The sequence below is a fragment of the Ammodytes marinus genome (assembly GCF_949987685.1).
Source record: "Ammodytes marinus genome assembly, chromosome: 9".
Taxonomy (NCBI): Eukaryota; Metazoa; Chordata; class Actinopteri; order Uranoscopiformes; family Ammodytidae; genus Ammodytes; species Ammodytes marinus.
The window spans coordinates 29759526-29778689 of record NC_137213.1 but is presented as its reverse complement, the minus strand read 5'-3'; the positions used below and the strand labels follow the sequence as shown (position 1 = coordinate 29778689).

The 19164-nt window shown below is 39.6% G+C and overlaps 1 protein-coding gene across 1 annotated transcript in view; it reads right to left on the bottom strand.

Moving 5' to 3' along the window:
* vipr2 (vasoactive intestinal peptide receptor 2) overlaps nt 1-19164 on the bottom strand; it is a gene marked incomplete at both ends in the record, with an annotated part of 61813 nt that overhangs the window by 15443 nt on the left and 27206 nt on the right. The window contains 4 exons of the mRNA XM_080033875.1: nt 314-411; nt 7199-7290; nt 10164-10277; nt 18512-18614. Coding sequence (XP_079890001.1) covers nt 314-411; nt 7199-7290; nt 10164-10277; nt 18512-18614 — 407 coding nt within the window. The remainder of the gene's footprint in view (nt 1-313; nt 412-7198; nt 7291-10163; nt 10278-18511; nt 18615-19164) is intronic.

The following is a 19164-nucleotide window of genomic DNA, read 5'->3' as shown; positions in this document are numbered from 1 at the left end:
GGGTCTTTCCCTTTGTAGACGGGCATATTTTTCTGATACTCCATAGACCACTGTTTTTTTTGTCATTTTCAAGCTTTATTAGACAGTACAGAGTTGAAATGGGGAGAGAGAGAGAGAGCGAGAGCGAGAGAGAGAGAGAGAGAGAGAGAGAGAGAGGGGGGATGACCTGCAGTAAAGGTCCACAGGTCGGATTTGAACCCGCGACCACTGCAACGAAGGCTGGAGCCGATATTTTATGCACTCTATCCACTACACCACCGGAGCGCCCCAGACCATTGGTGTTTTAATATTGTATTATTATTTGGTGACTTACCGGAAGAGGCAGAGTATTGCGCTGCCGGTGATGAGTGCGATCAGAGACAGACTGTGACCCAGAGTGTACAACGTCTGCACCACCACATAGAATACCAGCTGGAGAGAGAGACAGAGGAGGAAGATGTTTAGATATTACATTAAACTAGAAACTGGACTGTTTTGTTTCAAATTGGCGGTTCTAATAACATAATTTTCGAACACAGCAGGCATCTGTTTCCAGACAACAACAAAAAAAAAACTGTTAAAACCTGCTGCACATTACCTGCCCAGCAGCGAACAACATGCAGGTGAAACTCGAAAAAAAAAATTTTATCGTGCAAAAGTTCATTTATTTCATTAATTCTACTTAAAAGGTGAAACTAAAATATAATATATAGACTCATTACAAGCAAAGTGAGATATTTCAAGCCTTTATTTGTTATAATTTTGTTTATTATGGCTAACAGCTTATGAAAATCCCAAATTCAAAGTCTCAGAAATTTTTAATATTATGTGAAATCTATAAAAAAGGGATTTTAAATACAGAAATGTCGGCCCCTCTATAAAGTATAATCATGCATATGTACTCAGTACTTGGTTTGGGCCCCTTTTGCATGAATTCTTGCCTCAATTCCAATTCCTTTTCCATGATATTCTAATAATATGAGTTTCACCTGTATGCTTTCGCGAGGCATACAATTGCCGAATGGTGAAAGTCAAATCAAATCAATTTTATGTGTGTAGCCCAATAGGGCTTCACATTCCATACAGTATGACACCCTCTGCCCTTATCTATCTATCTATCTATCTATCTATCTATCTATCTATCTATCTATCTATCTATCTATCTATCTATCTATCTATCTATCTATCTATCTATCTATCTATCTATCTATCTATCTATCTATCTATCTATCTATCTATCTATCTATCTATCTATCTATCTATCTATCTATCTATCCAACCGTCCATCCATCCATCCATCCATCCATCCATCCATCCATCCATCCGCACTTAGACCCTTAGCTCGGCTGAGAAAAATCTCCCAGTAAAAAAGCCTTTATAGGGATTAAAACATTGAGAAATCTCAGGGACAAGTCCAGTGCTGGTAGTCAATGCTTTAAAGAAGGTAAAGCTCCTAAAAAGCTACGATATGGTACAAGGTCACTGAGACCTCACAATATGTAAGATCACGGTGACCTTTGATCTCTAAAATCAAATCACTCCACCCACACGTCCAAATGTCATTCTATGCTAAATCTGACAAAACTCCCTCAATGCATTCTTCAAAAATAATGTGCTCATAAGATTTGAAGTCACAAAAATCCTCCATTATGTAAAGCGTTCATCTTCCAGACAAAGTGTGAGTTTGTACCAAATTTGAAAAATATCCCTCAAAGCGTTCATATATTGATTCCGATATTGATTTGGTATGGCCGTGATGTAGGGACGGATAGACACAGCAGAAAAATATAACGCCCCTTGGCCTGGCCTTCATCTATTGTTGAATCAAGTTGAGACTTCTTACTTTTTTTTCTCATGTATCTTGTATGTTGTTTTGTATTGTATCTTGTACAGCCCTTTGGTCAACTGATGTTGTTTTTAAATGTGCTATAGAAATAAATTAACTTTATTGCTTAAATTAAAGTAATAATCAAAAGACATTCAGGTTTTTTTCACAGTAAGTTTTTCCTCTTTCCCAGTGTCTTGCACTATAGTATAACTGGTTTAAACTCTGTATGACTCTCTCTCTCCTGCTTAGAGTCTGTATTATGAAATGTGTTGTAATGTGCTGTCAACAATTAACCAGGTCAAATTAGGACATACACGCTGATTCAGAAAAAAACAGAGATGCTTTGACGTCATCTATGCTGCCAGAAAATGAAAAGGAAAACAAAGAAAAAATCTGTTCAAATATTATAAAGCAAATAGTTGTTTTGTCCTTCACAGAAAAAAAATACAAAATAGTTGTGAAGAAATACTATTCATCACACACACACACACACACACACACACACACACACACACACACACACACACACACACACACTGTAAGCCCTCTGTGCTTGGGGTGAAGGTTTTATTTGCTCAGTTTTCTGTCTGTTGGTGAAATAGAAGGAGAGAAGTGTTCTGTTGTGGAGAAAACTTTCTGGCACAAAGGACAATTCATTTCCTGTTAGAAACGGAAAGAAAGAGAGTGCAATCTAACAATACATGTTGTGTGTGTGTGTGTGTGTGTGTGTGTGAGTGTGTGTGTGTCTGTGTGTGTGTGTGTGTGTGAGAGAGAGAGAGTGAGTGTGTGTGTGTGTGTGTGTGGGCGTCCTGTTATCTTTCTCTCTCAGAGAAGGTGTTTGATTTCCTGTGTGAGTTGCTTTTGTGAAAACCTCAAAGGATGTATGATGTCATTCAGCTCCAATGGTGTTTGTCTAATCCTGGGGGTCAATTTGTGTGTGTGTGTGTGTGTGTGTGTGTGTGTGTGTGTGTGTGTGTGTGTGTGTGTGTGTGTGTGTGTGTGTGTGTGTGTGTGTGTGTGTGTGTGTGTGTGTAGATAGATAGATAGATAGATAGATAGATAGATAGATAGATAGATAGATAGATAGATAGATAGATAGATAGATAGATAGGCAGACAGACAGACAGACAGACAGACAGACAGACAGACAGACAGACAGATAGATAGATAGATAGATAGATAGATAGATAGATAGATAGATAGATAGATAGACAGACAGACAGACAGACAGACAGACAGACAGACAGACAGACAGACAGACAGACAGACAGACAGACAGACAGACAGACAGACAGACAGACAGACAGACAGAAAGATAGAGCAACAGTCATGCTACTGTGTATGTTTGTGTGCTGGGGAAAGCTATTAACTGTGAATTCGACCCAATTCTCTTTCTGTAGTTCATTGATGTTTTGTCAGAACTCTGTTATGGTTGGGCCCTTTGGATCCTGTTTGGAATGGGTCCTTTGGATCCTGTTTGGAATGGGTCCAAGGTATTCATCATGTTTGGAATGGGGCCCAGTTATTCATCATGCCAAAAATAAACAAATCTTTTTCATCTCTAGTCTCTGAAAAATACAACAGCTGAGGACTTGCAATACGACAGATATTGTGGCGCTCTAACCACTACACCATAAGCGCCCCTGCATGTGTAGCCTACATGCATTATTTGTTTTTGTTTTGTTTTCATATGCTTTTTGTTTGGGGTTATTGGTTTGATGTAGCCCAGTGGGTAGGGTGGTAGACCCACAACTGCAGGGTTGGTGGTTCGATCCCCCGTCTCCCCGCCACATGTCCAAGTGTCCCTGGGCAAAGAGACACTGAACCCTAACTTCTAACCTAGCTCCTGATAGTTAGCTTGCACCCTGCGTGGTAGCTGCTGCTGCTGCTATCGGTGTATGAATGTGTGCTCCAGTTGTAAGTTGCTTTGGATAAAAGCGTCTGCTAAACGACATGTAACGTAATATTATATTCTATCCTGTATATCAAGGTAGGTCCTTTTCTATCCCAGCAGTGTCTACTAGATCTATCTATCTATCTGTCTATCTGTCTGTCTGTCTGTCTGTCTGTCTGTCTGTCTGTCTGTCTGTCTGTCTGTCTGTCTGTCTGTCTGTCTGTCTGTCTGTCTGTCTGTCCGTCCGCCCGCCCGTCCGTCCGTCCATCCATCCATCCATCCATCCATCCATCCATCCATCCATCCATCCATCCATCCATCCATCCATCCATCCATCCATCCATCTATACCTACCTACCTACCTACCTACCTACCTACCTACCTACCTACCTACCTACCTACCCACCCACCCATCCATCCATCCATCCATCCATCCATCCATCCATCCATCCATCCATCCATCCATCCATGTCTGTCTGTCTGTCTGTCTGTCTGTCTGTCTGTCTGTCCGCCCGCCCGCCCGCCCGCCCGTCCGTCCGTCCATCCATCCATCCATCCATCCATCCATCCATCCATCCATCCATCCATCTATACCTACCTACCTACCTACCTACCTACCTACCTACCTACCCACCCACCCACCCATCCATCCATCCATCCATCCATCCATCCATCCATCCATCCATCCATCCATCCATCCATCCATCCATCCATCCATCTATCTATCTATCTATCTATCTATCTATCTATCTATCTATCTATCTATCTATCTATCTATCTATCTATCTATCTATCTATCTATCTATCTATCTATCTATCTATCTATCTATCTATCTATCTATCTATCTATCTATCTATCTATCTATCTACCCATCTATCTACCCATCTATCTATCCATCTATCTATCTATCTATCTATCTATCTATCTATCTATCTATCTATCTATCTATCTATCTATCTATCTATCTATCTATCTATCTATCTATCTATCTATCTATCTATCTATCTCTATCTATCTATCTATCTATCTATCTATCTATCTATCTATCTATCTATCTATCTATCTATCTATCTATCTATCTACTTACCTACCTACCCATCTATCTATCTATCTATCTATCTATCTATCTATCTATCTATCTATCTATCTATCTATCTATCTATCTATCTATCTATCTATCTATCTATCTATCTATCTATCTATCTATCTATCTATCTATCTATCTATCTATCTATCTATCTATCTATCTATCTATCTATCTATCTATCTATCTATCTATCTATCTATCTGTCTATCTACGGGGGATGAACAAAGTCCGTTTGTCGAGCACAATGGTGGATTCAGAATGAGACCGTTTCGTGACCCGAAACGAACCTCAGTGGAGAACCAATTATCCCAAACAAGGCCAAACATTCAACACACCCAAAACACTCTTTTCTTCTGTTTGAGTGGTGTGTGTGTGTGTGTGTGTGTTTGTGTGTGTGTGTGTCTGTGTCTGTGTGTGTGTGTGTGTGTTTGTAATATACTCCAGAAAGAGAGTAAACAAAACCAAACAGGCTCATTGTCATTCTACCGTGGCCTCAAAATACCTTATGGGATTATTATGGGATGGTAGCAATGATACACACAGCACATTCAGCACTGATTTGGTGATGTGCTAGATTTCAAACTGGGTGAGAAGAAGCTAAAGTGCTGTGTGTGTGTGTGTGTGTGTGTGTGTGTGTGTGTGTTCATGTGTGTGTGTGTGTGTGTGCTAAAGTTTTGTAGTCGTTGTTATTGTTGTAAATAACTTTAGAACATATCTCATTATAACTTGATAACTCTGTCTTGATCATGCTATAACGCTATACTGATCTTATGATTTATTCATTCCCCTGGCTAGAGGCATCAATACGCTGCAGTACACTTTAACAGACACAGGAAGCCAGTTATGATACATATTACATATCTGAAAAAGGCTTGATAATGGTATAACTATGCTTGTGAAGAGATATATGTAACTAGGTCTAAACTTGTGGTTTAGGGGCCAATTCATACTTGCCACGTCCTAGTGTATAATATACAATGTGTTGCTCTGCACTCCTGTCCAGTTTGTGGTGTACATAATGCTTATGTTATATGTTCCATACGCCCGGTCTGACCTTGGTAAAAATGCTTTTAGCCACAGTGCCCCTGACTCCTGGAACAGCCTACAACATCAAATTAAAATAAATACACTCGTAACTGTTAACCAATTTAAAGTTATTATTTTGAATCAGCCCCACTCCACTTGTAACTGTTTTAATTAGGCTATTGTTCTGTTTTATTCAATTGATCTGAATGTTTTAATTGTTGTTGTCTCTTTGTAAGCTTGTTGTGTATTCTAATTGTATATTGTGTATCTGTAATTTGTCTCGACGTCATTGTAAAAGAGGGTCACCCCTCAATTGATCTTTCGAGAATAAATAAAGGAAAATGAAATGAAAATGAATGGTGTAAAACCAATTTGCTTCAACAAGATTGACAGGTAATGTATTCTGTTTTATTCATTTCATGACGCAAAATCAAGGCGGGAGAGCAGAAACCCACTGACACAAATAGCTCGCAATTAAACATGTATCGTGTTCCTACTGTTGGAGATATTGACATTTAAAAGATGCAGCCCCCTTAACCTCACTTTAGCCACCGTTAATTAGGATCACACCCCGCAGGGCTCCGTCAATTACAGACCCTCTAATGGCCTGTGTGTTATGTTGCAGGTTCACTCCATGCTGGGAAGTCGGAATATATTAATATTTAAGTGAAATTATGAGGGCCACATAGAGGGAGAAAAAAATAATATATATATTTTTTTTAATTAGAACTTTATTGGGGCGCTCCGGTGGTGTAGTGGATAGAGCGTGTACCATATTGGCTCCGGCCTTCGTTGCAGTGGTCGCGGGTTTAAATCTGACCACTGCAGGTCATCCCCCCTCTCTCTCTCTCTCTCTCTCTCTCTCTCTCTCTCTCTCTCTCTCTCTCTCTCTCTCTCTCTCTCTCTCTCTGTCTCCCCATTTCAACTCTGTACTATCTAATAAAGCTTGAAAAAATCCAAAAAGTAATCTTTATTCTCTTAATATTACTATTTCTCCAAAAATTACAAATGTTATTCTTGAAAAATAACCGATTTATTATTGTATTCTTGTGATTTTTATATTTATTTTTCCTCTACATGATACACTAATGCTCCATCATAATGCCCTTTTAAATAAAGTCTGAAGACTTTCCTGTTTCCCTTTTAACCTGTACTTTTTTCTTTTATTTAAATGTTTTATTTATAATTTTCTATTTCTATTCATATTTATCATTCGCTTTTGTAATGTGTATTCTATACTTGATGTTTTTTTAATCGTGCCCCTGTAAAGCACTTCTTTGAATGGCCTTGTGTCTGAATTGTGCCATAGAAATAAACTTGCCTTGCCAATGCCTTTATTTACAGAAAGCACAGACATTGTATTGAACGTGTTGTTTGTGTCACCTTGTCCTGGCTGGTGTCCGCCCCACACGCACTGGAGATGTTTGGGAAAACATCGGACCATCCCGCCGACGAACAGTTCCTGCTGATGTTACCTGTGAAACCAGAAAAAAAAACAGCAAATTCACCCTGCGTTCCAAATCACATACTCTTTCTTTTTACTACACTACACACTAAAGTACAGAAGAGTTTTACAGGCACGGGAGAGAAAAAAAATCTGATAAGGACGTTTTTTTTTTTTCATTATGTCGAGAAATGTCAAGAATAAAGACAAATACTCCAAAATGCTATTGGAGTTAGTGGGGCATTTATGTATTTTCAGCTTACTACCATTGATGTGCATGTATTGGGACATCCTAAATCTTTTTCTGGCATACTAAATAGTAGGGAAGTATGGGGATTGGAACACAGGGTCAGAATCAGAATCAAACTTTATTGTCATTGTACATGTCACAGAGCAACTTTTTAGTTTACACCCCGCCAAGAAACATAGAAAGACAGTGACCAATAACATGGGGTGGACAGGAGAGTGTAACTAGCTCCCTGCGGTCCAATCCCCATACTTCCCTGCTATTTAGTATGGTTAGAAAACAATTTAGGATGTCCCAATTCATGTGGTCGGATGCGGCATGCTTAAAAATACCCAGATGCCCTACAACATCCGGTTTGGATTTTTAGTGTTGAAATCAGCATGCTTTGTTGGGCGATTATGACCCACAATCCACTGCAGCGGGAGTTACATCACATAAAGCGCTTTGAGAGCCTAGAAAAGCGCTATATAAATCCAATCCATTTTTTATTTTATCTTTTTTTAAGCCGTCCCAAAGGTAAGGTAACTAAGTAATTATATAGCCTTGGTTCCATACAGAAGAGTTTTGCATTTGGGAGCAAAACAAATCTGTATAGCAGCTGTATAGATAAAGTCTCATCTCCTTCTACTCCAAAATGTTATGGTTCACTGTGTTCAGCTCTGAACCAAAACATTGGTACGCTTGGTGCCCGAGCCGGGGCACACACACACACACACACACACACACACACACACACACACACACACACACACACACACACACACACACACACACACACACACACACACACACACACACACACACACACACACACACACAGCACCAGGTTAATACACAGCTCTCAGGATGTGTCTGTCAGAATTGAAGTGCAAGTCACCCGAGTTGCAGTCCGGTTCGCCTTGGCCAAGCCTGTAATAAATATCGCTTCATATGTCATCCAAGTCTCCTGAAATATTCTTCCACCTGAGTTGACCTCCAACCTTGAAAGAAATTCCTTCACAGATATGTCAGAATAATCAGAATTGAATTTTGCGAGATGAGTGTGTTAACATTTTTATTCAATGACAGTACACAGTAAATTTTGAAGTGTTAAAATAACACTACAAGAGTTAAATTTAACACCATTTCCGAGTGTATTTGGTCCCACTCAGAATTGGAGTTAAATTAACTCTCTTCAAAGTGTTACAATTTTAGAGTTAAATTAACTCAAAATAGAGTTAAAAATACACTGTATAGTGTTATTTAAAGCCTTATAGAGTACTTTCTACACCCCGTCTTTTAACTACCGAAATTGACACCAACACTAGGAGGCATTCTACTCCAGCTGTTGTTATATTAACTCAGATAGAGTTAATGGAGTTTGACACTGCATATTTAACACTGGGGAATTTACTGTGTACTTGAGTCAATGTACTTTAATAAATGGCAAATTCCACCACATAGGACTTATTTCATGTTCTTATGTTGCTTCTTAGAAATAGATTACAAAAAAAATGTAACTACCGCCAAACGGGGAAAGTACAGTGTTAGTAGGCGATGCTTTAAAGAAGGTAAAGCTCCTAAGAAGATACAATATGGTACAAGGTCACTGAGACCTCACAATGTAAGTATGTCAGGTCACAGGTACCTTTGAAATCTATTCAGTTCATCCTAGAATTAGACTGGACATTTGTGCAAAGTTTGAAGAATATCCCTCAAAGCGTTCATGAGATTTTTTTTTTTTTAGCCTTTATTTATACAGGTATATCCCATTGAGACCGAAGACTCTTTTTCAAGGGAGACCTGTTCCCATTCCCCACACACATTCATACACCGATAGCAGGCTAACTATTGACATTCACACGAGGCAAGGTGGGTGAAGTGTCTTGCCCAAGGACACAACGACCATGACACAGGTGGCAGGGCGGGGATCGAACCTCCAACCCTTTGATCATCAGCCGACCCGCTCTACCAACTGAGCCACAGTCGCCCCACATATTGCTCTCACAAGAATGGTCGGACGGACAACCTGAAAACATAAAGCCTTCTGCGATTGCTGGCGGCGAGGCATTATAAAGTAAATGCATGAATCAATAAACCATTAATGATTAGATTGGGTGCCCGGGACGCTCTGGTGGCGTAGTGGATAGAGTGCGTACCATATTGGCTCCGGCCATCGTTGCAGTGGTCACGGGTTCAAATCCGACCCGTGGACCTTTACTGCAGGTCATCCCCCTCTCTCTCTCTCTCTCTCTCTCTCTCTCTCTCTCTCTCTCTCTCTCTCTCTGTCTCCCCATTTCAACTCTGTACTGTCTAATGAAGCTTGAAAATGCCCCAAAAATTATAAAAATAAATAAATAAATAATTATTGGGTGCCCGGTCATTCAGCTGTTCAGCACCCAGGCTCTGGAACTCCCTCCCCCCACACATAAAACAGTCAGACACCATTACAACCTTCAAGTCACAACTCAAAACTCACCTGTTCAAAACTCGAACACAACCTATAACTGGTCACTGTCTTGATTGTTTGTTTGTTTTCTTTAGTTTGTCTTGTTTTTAATGATTTTATGATGATTTTATGCTCTGTAAGGTGACCTTGGGTGTCATGAAAGGCGCCTCTAAATTAAATGTATTATTATTATTATATTATTATTATTATGAATGCATTAATAACTAACCGTTTCTTCCGAAAACAGTCTTGAGGACTCGTGGACAGGGGATGGTGACGGTCGCTCCGGTCTCCGCTGCGTCCCAGCATGCAATGTTGTCCCATTCTCCTCTGCAGCCGAACTCTGTCACAACACAAAGGGGATTTGATTAGGGACATACAGGGGAAACTCGAAAAATTAGAATATCGTGCAAAAGTTCATTCATTTCAGTAATTCAACTTAAAAGGTGAAAACTAATATATTTAATAGACTTATTACAAGCAAAGTGAGATATTTCAAGCCTTTATTTGTTATAATTTTGATTATTATGGCTTACAGATTATGAAAACCCCAAATGTCAAAATCTCAGAAAATTTGAATATTACATGCAATCAATAAAAAAAGGGATTTTAAATACAGAAGTGTCGGCCCTCTATAAAGTATAATCATGCATATGTACTCAGTACTTGGTTTGGGCCCCTTTTGAATTAATTCTTGCCTCAATTCCAATTCATTTTTCATGATATTCTAATAATATGAGTTTTACCTGTATGTGTAAGGAGACCGCAAAAAAATTAAAGTAGCATAAGTCATACGCACAGAATGGAAGCAGGGGGATGGAGACTGGCTTATCCGCACCAATGTCTTTAGTCATATTTTGAAAAGTATGTTCATAAGCAAATACAGAGGCAGTTTTAAATTGTTGAGTAACAGCAAAAAGTCTGAAACACTGTAAAAAATGTAAAAGTCACAAAATAAAACTCACATTTACAAGTCCAACTTAAAGCTCTGAAGTTTGAAAGAAAACAAAATTCGAGCAATTTAATTATCTTTTGTCGAGATAACTTATCTTTCATATGTCAGGTATATTACATAGGTATAACAACTTACTACTAAGAATCTGATACAGTAACAGCTGTGCCAACTTATTCATATTCTAAGTCATACAGAAGACAAACAAAAACCACTTCAGTCAAAATGTTCATTCATTGAGTTAAAGTCTGAACAACTTGTGGGGAACAAATCAATAATTCCAGAGCTCAATGGTCCCCAGTTCAATATTCTATTAACACACATTGTGTTCGGGTCAAAAGTTGAAATGTTGTGGGGTCACTTGTGGTTAGAGCAGGGAGGGGGGGGGGGGAATCGTGCTGAATCTTCCTGCAGCACGGAACAGGCAAACGGCCCTAGTGTGAGTGGGCCCTAAGGGATTGGAATAGCCTCTATAATACTAAAGGTGTCAGTGTAACCGTTTTGAAGGGGTAAGGTCACTGGGGAGTGGGGAAGTATGAAAACACCCAAAAAATGTACGTGTTTGACTTGTTGTTGCTGGGATGATCTGTCTATTTGTATTGACACACCTGATACATCAGAATCAGAAAGGATTTTATTGCCAAGAAGGGTTTTACACCAACAAGGAATGTGTCTTGGTGAATAAGGTGCACACAGTTAGACAATAAACAATGAACAAACAGTGACTGTATATATACAATATAACACAATATATAAACAAGTGATAAGTTAAAATAGTATAAAATAGAATAAAAACTAAGGTACATATACTTAAAATTTGTAAACATTTTAAACGGATTGAGTCAGTGTCAGTGGCAGAGATCACACAGAGATATAAATCACTGTTGTGTAGCTTTAAGAGCCAGTGCTGCTATGCTGCTTCTCAACCTGCTGCTTCAACGCTCCCACCTACTCCTGACTTCTCCTGTCTGAGTCTCCTTCAAAAAACCTTGACACACAAAGATGAAAGTCTGCCGCCTCTGTCTTTTCAGCCATGGGGGATAATTCGGCTATAGCACAGGATAAATAAATAAACATATGTGCAGTATATATATATATATATAAATAATATAATCTCCATAAATAAATACAAATAATAGAATGAAGCATTTAAAAAAAATAAAAATCCTAAATTGCTCAGCAGAAGACAGACATAATGTGGAAAATTCACTATCACACTCTATCAGCTCAGAATACGGGGGAGCATTGGACCTGAATGAATTTGAAACGCCCACTCACTCACTCACTCTCTCTCCCTACCTCCCTTCCTCCCTTCCTCACTCCCTCCCACTCACTCTCTCTCTCTCTCTCTCTCTCTCACACACACTCTTCCTCCCTCCCTCCCTCCCACTCTCTCCCTCTCTCTCTCTCCCTCCCTCTCCCTTCCTCCCTCCTTCCCTCTCTCTCCCTCTCTCCCTCTCTCTTTCTCCCCCCTCTCTTTCTCTCCCTTCCTCCCTCCTTCCCTCTCTCTCCCAAACCAAACAAACCATCTTCTTAAAATATCTCTCTCTACACGTTGCAGCTTGGACCCTAATGGGTGTAAGATGTGCTCACAGCTCAAAGTGATTTTGTCAGCGCGACTATTCGGCCATAGATGAACATAGACAGACGTGTGTGTGCGCTTGGTTAAATGTTGTCTCTCGTCTCGTGTGTGTGTGTGTGTATGTGTGTGTGTGTGTGTGTGTGTGTGTCTGTGTGTGTGTGTGTGTGAGAGAGAGAGAGACATCTTCTATAAAAAGAAATGTATTAGTGTCAAGTCCACAAAAAGACTAACGTAGCCCAAGGATGTCACAAGCTGTTGCCTGTGTTTCTCTAGTGTTTTGAAATTCACACGGATAAAATCTGGCTGTGCTATTCACTGTATATTTTTCAGCTTTTTTTCTTCATTGTATCCACTTGTATCCAATCTGTCTCTATACTTCCCTGCTATTTAGTATGGTAAAAAAAAAAATGAGTATGAACCAATATATGTGGTCAGATCCACAAGTGTTTATGTGAAAAAAATATTATCGAATGAAAAATGCCTGGGGGTGCTCCGGTGGTGTAGTGGATATAGCGCGTACCATATCGGCTCCGGCCTTCGTTGCAGTGGTCGCGGGTTCAAATCCGACTCGTGGACCTTTACTGCAGGTCATCCCCCCTCTCTCTCTCTCTCTGTCTCCACTTTTCAACACAATCTAATAAAGCTCTACACCAACAAAGTCGTGCCAAAGTGAATGGACAGTCCCAACAGCCAATAAGAACAGAGAATCGGAGCCTCGCTCTGATTGGTCAAAGTGTGCAGCTCATGTTAACTTTGACCAATCAGAAATCACATACCCCAGCTTTAATTTATTAACCCAGAAACTCTAAGAGCACCAACACATTATCACCACTGCCACACTCTCTGCATTACACCTTCAGAAAGAAAAACCTTCAGAATAATCTTACGTATTTTCTGGCCTATAACACCATCTCCAACCAGCATTTCCTTGCTCAGACAGACCAGGACAGTACAGAGGCAATCACTACAAGAAGGCGGTGGAGATGGATTGGACACATCATGCGAAAAGAACAGGATTACATTACTAGAACGGCCCTACACACTGACTGGACACCTGAAGGCAAGAGAGAGAGAGAGAGAGAGAGAGAGAGAGAGAGAGTGAGAGAGAGAGAGATAAAGAGGGAGAGAGAGAGAAAGAGAGAGAGAGAGAGAGAGAAAGAGAGAGAGAGAGAGAGAGAGAGAGGGAGAGAGATAGAGGGAGAGAGAGAGAGGGAGAGAGAGAAAGAGCGAGAGAGAGAGAGAGACAGAGAGAGAGGGAGAGAGAGAAAGAGAGAGAGAGAGAGGATGACCCAAAGAAACATGGCGTGGAACAGTGGAGAAAGAACTGAAAGCCATGAAGCAGACCTGGGCCCTCGTTTATAAAACTTAGGAGTTGCATGTGTGTCTTGAGGTTTCTCTCCCTGAGTTCCAATCCCCATACATACTTCCCTACTATTTAGTATGCAAAAAAAAAGATTTAGGATGTCCCAATACATGCATGTCAATTGTAGTATGCTAAAAAATACATAAATGCCCCCACTAACTCCAATAGCATTTTGGAGCATTCGTCTTAATTCTTGACATTTCTCAACATAGAGAAAAAAAACTTCCTTATCTGATTTTTTTCTCTCCTGTCAGTGGCCCTAAAACTCTTCTGTACTTTAGTATGTAGTGTAGTAAAAAGAAAGAGTATGTGATTTGGAATGCAGGGTCTGTCTGCCGTGCATGTGCCCGTGATACGTTTTGGGGGCATCGTAAACTCCAGTATCTTGTGATTATCTCTGAAAATGATGCTTTTTTAGGGAATTCCTGTCATTTCGGAACTACAGAAAATAAGCTGGGTTACATAATGAAATTGTATCTTTTATACGTATGAAAACCTCAAATTCTAGAGTTCTACATACTAAGAATTTCAAACAATAACACTCATGCCAACTTATTCTCTGTCATACATGTAATAAACAAAACCACGTCGGTTAAAATAGTTGATTCAAACGTTAAACAGCGTTACAACTGTCTGAAAACTTTCTAAACAAATATCAGTCACTCAATGTCAATTACGGGGTCCATAAAAGCCCTACCGAAAATCTAAAGAAATTTAACTAAATATCAATCAGTAAAATCTAAGAATAAAGAAATCATTATTGACCACTCAACTATAAGCTATGCACTATATTTTTGAGTTATTAGGCTGAAAATAAAACTCAAATTTGAAGGAAAACTGCATATATTTGAGCAAACTTGTTATCTTTTGTTGAAATAGATAAAATAAATAAAATAAAATGTAAGAAGAAAGAAATCATTATTGGCCACTCAACTATGAAAGGATAAAACACATCAAAGCAAATGCAGGATCATTTTGTCTCATTCTATCTCCCCCCCTTGAAGTCGGTATCCGAATATATTTCTGAACTGAAGCTTTTTACTCTCTCTTAACCCCAATTTATACGCCCTGCAGTAGTACAAATGCTAAAACCCACGTCCATTATCAAAATTAAATTGATTCAAATGTTTCCTTTCAAGTTCGAAGCCAGTATAAGAAAGAGAAGAGGGAAGAAGTTACATGGAATACAAATTGAAAAGAGCACACAAAAGATTTTCATAAAAAAGGCAGGGAAAAATGAAGGGAAGAAGATGAAAAGAAGAAGGAGAGTGGTTTGGATAGAGTGAGAGTGCTTGAGGAGGTTCAAGCCAAAAGTGGTGAAATTGACAGAGAGGGGGCAACGGCATTGGCCCTTCAACTTATGCTAGGAGAAATACAAAACACAAGAGCAAAAACAAACTTTAGCATTAGGAGCTCTTTAGAAGTTCCTTGTAGCAACTTTAAAACGTTTTTTTACATTGTCGTTTTTATGGAGGAGAAAATGGGTTTCATAAAAGTATCCTAGGCGAAATACTAAAAGCAAGTGAGTGAGCGTATCTATCTATCTATCTATCTATCTATCTATCTATCTATCTATCTATCTATCTATCTATCTATCTATCTATCTATCTATCTATCTATCTATCTATCTATCTATCTATCCGTCTATCCGTCTATCTGTCTATCCGTCTATCTATCTATCTATCTATCTATCTATCTATCTATCTATCTATCTATCTATCTATCTATCTATCTATCTATCTATCTATCTATCTATCTATCTATCTATCTATCTATCTATCTATCTATCTATCTATCTATCTATCTATCTATCTCTTTATCTATCTATCTATCTATCTATCTATCTATCTATCTATCTATCTATCTATCTATCTATCTATCTATCTATCTATCTATCTATCTATCTATTTATATTAAGAAAAACTTTATAAAAAAATAGCATTCTTTGCACTGATCCCTGTCTCTCGTTTGCTGTTTAATAATAATAGTAATTTGTAATCATGAGAGTGACATTTTTTGACTGTTTCTGAAATATTTTAAAGTTCCTTTTAGCACCTTTAAATAGTTTTATGTGTTTATTGTTTGTATTAAAGGTGCAGTGTGTAATATGACATCATCAAGAAAGTTCTACAAAGTTCTAGAATGCAACACTCCCTGGGTAACCCCGACCCTTTAGAATAATAACAGAAGCTACAGTGGCCTTCAAGGACAAGAACAATTCTAAATTTTAAACAATGCACCTGATGACATTCCAACTATGACACTTTCAAGATGGCGGCACTAGGCCTTGGTCCAAAATATGGAGAAATGTGGACATATATGAGAAACTTTCTAAGAAAAAAAAAAAAAGAAAAAAAATCAGTCATTATGCACTAAATTAAATGTACTTATGGATATTATAATTACTTTCTACAAAGTGTGCTAGGAAATAAAACCCAAAATTCTACACACTGCAGGTTTAAAGTTCCTTTTAGCACCTTTAAATAGTTTTATGTGTTTATTGTTTGTATTAAGGAAAATGCCTTTAAAACAAAGTATCCCTGTACATGTGGACAAGGCCTAAAAGACAGGACTATCTTAAAATGTACCTAATTTTAAAAGCTTACGATAATGTGTTAAACTGAATGTATGTTATATTGTCTTTTTGCTTGTTAGTTACATCTTTACTTTGCTTTTTTACATGTACTTAGATGTATTTTCATTTTTGTAACATGACTTTACGCAGTTTTATCTCTTTAATTTTATTTTTGTTTGTTTGTCTTTTATTTTTGTTTGTATTTTCTTTTTTTTTATTTTACTTCATTTCTTTATTGTATTTTAATGTCAGGTGGACATCCTTCATAAGCGCTTCGGGGTTTCTTTTGTCCCACCTGTGCATTTATGTATGTCTATGCGCATCTTCTTGCCATTTTCTTTAATCTTGTTTATTTGCACAAATACAACTAAACTAAACTAAGACTATGAAAGAAGTAAAATAAAAGAGAGAGATTGTCCGGAGGTAAAGAAAGATGTAAAAGTGGTGAAATTGACGGAGAGGCAGAGAGGTTAAGAGAGGACAAAGACAGCCAGGAGTGTAGTGTTTAGAGAGGGAGTGAGTGAACAGATGTCTTTGGGGTAAAAAGCCCAGCTCAGAAAACAGATTCTAAAATCATCCGTGCGTTAAGAAAGAGAATCCATCTATCCACTACGTGATCACACACACACACACACACACACACACACACACACACACACACACACACACACACATACACACACACACACACACACACACACACACACACACACACACACACAGGGCACTGTCACGGAAAAACACTTAGAAAGACATCAGAGGCAGAGAACGCCACATTTAACCTGCAACGCACCAAAATGCACAACAGCAATAGCACTCCCAAAGACACACACACACACACACACACACACACACACACACACACACACACACACACACACACACACACACACACACTCACTCACCCGGCACCATGTCTTTCTCTGGTTTATAGAGTCTTTATTCTGTAAGCCCGGCGGAGAAATGTGGCCCTTTTTTCAGTCTATTCAAAGTCTGTATAAGTTAAACAAACTGACTGCTTTTTATAGCCACGGCTTGACGACAATAAATTATAGTGTTCATGAAGCAATTTGCCAGAAAACCTCAAAATTGACCAAAATTGCCTCTTGCTGGAGTGATTTTTTTTTTTTTATATATTTCTTTTTTTGATAGTGTAGAGACAGAGTTGAAATGGGGCAGAGAGAGGGGAGTGACATGCAGAGAACGACCACGGGCTGGAATCGAACCCGGGTCCGCTGCTGGCCGAGGCGCCCTACCAACTGAGCTAAGGGTGCCCCCTCTTTTTTTAACCTTTATTTATACAGGTAAATCCCATTGAGACCGGAGACTCTTTTTCAAGGGAGGCCTGTTCCCATTCCCACGTTACCATTCACACACACATTCAAACACAGATAGCAGGTTAACTATCGGTAGCAATTTAGGGTTCAGTGTCTCTTTGCCCAGGGACACTTTGGCATGTTGCGGGGAGACGGGGGTTCGAACCACCGACCCTGTAGTTGAGAGTCGACCACCGTACCCACTTTGCCACAGCCGTCCCAGTGCTTATTACGTACAGTATATGGTTTAATGAATGGTTGCACACACACACACACACACACACACACACACACACACACACACACACACACACACACACACACACACACACCAATGGCAGACTAAGGTTGCGTTCCGAATCACATACTTTCTACTATATAGTATGTAGAAAGAAGATTTAGGATGTCCCGATTCTTGTGGCCAGATTTAGGATGGTTAGAAGTACCCGGATGTCCTACTTCATGCGGCCAAGATTGTTAGTGTTGAAAACTGCATCCTATTTGGGCGATTCTGACCCACAATCCAGTGCGCACGTGAAGTGACGTCACATCGACGAAGCCTCCATATGAAAACAAACGGGGATGCGACGGATATAAAAGCAAGAGGCAAGATCAAGGCGCAATGTTACGATGAAATAAGAGAGTAAAGTATGTCCCAATAGTATGCCTACTGCATCCTAACTAGATTATTTTTATCGTCGGATGTAGTATGTAGAATAGAAAAAAGAAAGAGGAGGAGATTCGGAACGCAACCCCAGTGTATTATATGGTTTAATGAAAGGTTATAACCTTTCAGTCCGGCGGCTTGCTCCTCCCTGAGTCTCCTCAGACACTCAGCCTGGTCTCTCTCCACCTCCAGGAGGAAGTTACAGGTCGGGTGGCGTCCTTCTACCTGCGCACACACACACAGACAGACAGACAGACAGACAGACGCAGACAGACAGACAGACAGACAGACAGACAGACAGACAGACAGACAGACAGACAGACAGACAGACAGACAGACGCAGACAGACACATACACACACACACACACACACACACACACACACACACACAGACGCAGACAGACAGACACACACACACACACACACACACACACACACACACACACACACACACACAGACAGACAGACAGACAGACAGACGCAGACAGACACACACACACACACACACACAGACAGACAGACGCAGACAGACACACACACACACAGACAGACGCAGACAGACAGACAGACAGACAGACAGACACACACAGACAGACAGACAGACAGACAGACAGACAGACACACACACAGACAGACACACACACACACACACACACACACAGACAAACGCACACACACACACACACACACACACACACACACACACACACACACACACACACACACACACACACACACACACACACACACACACACACACAGGGGGACAGTTTA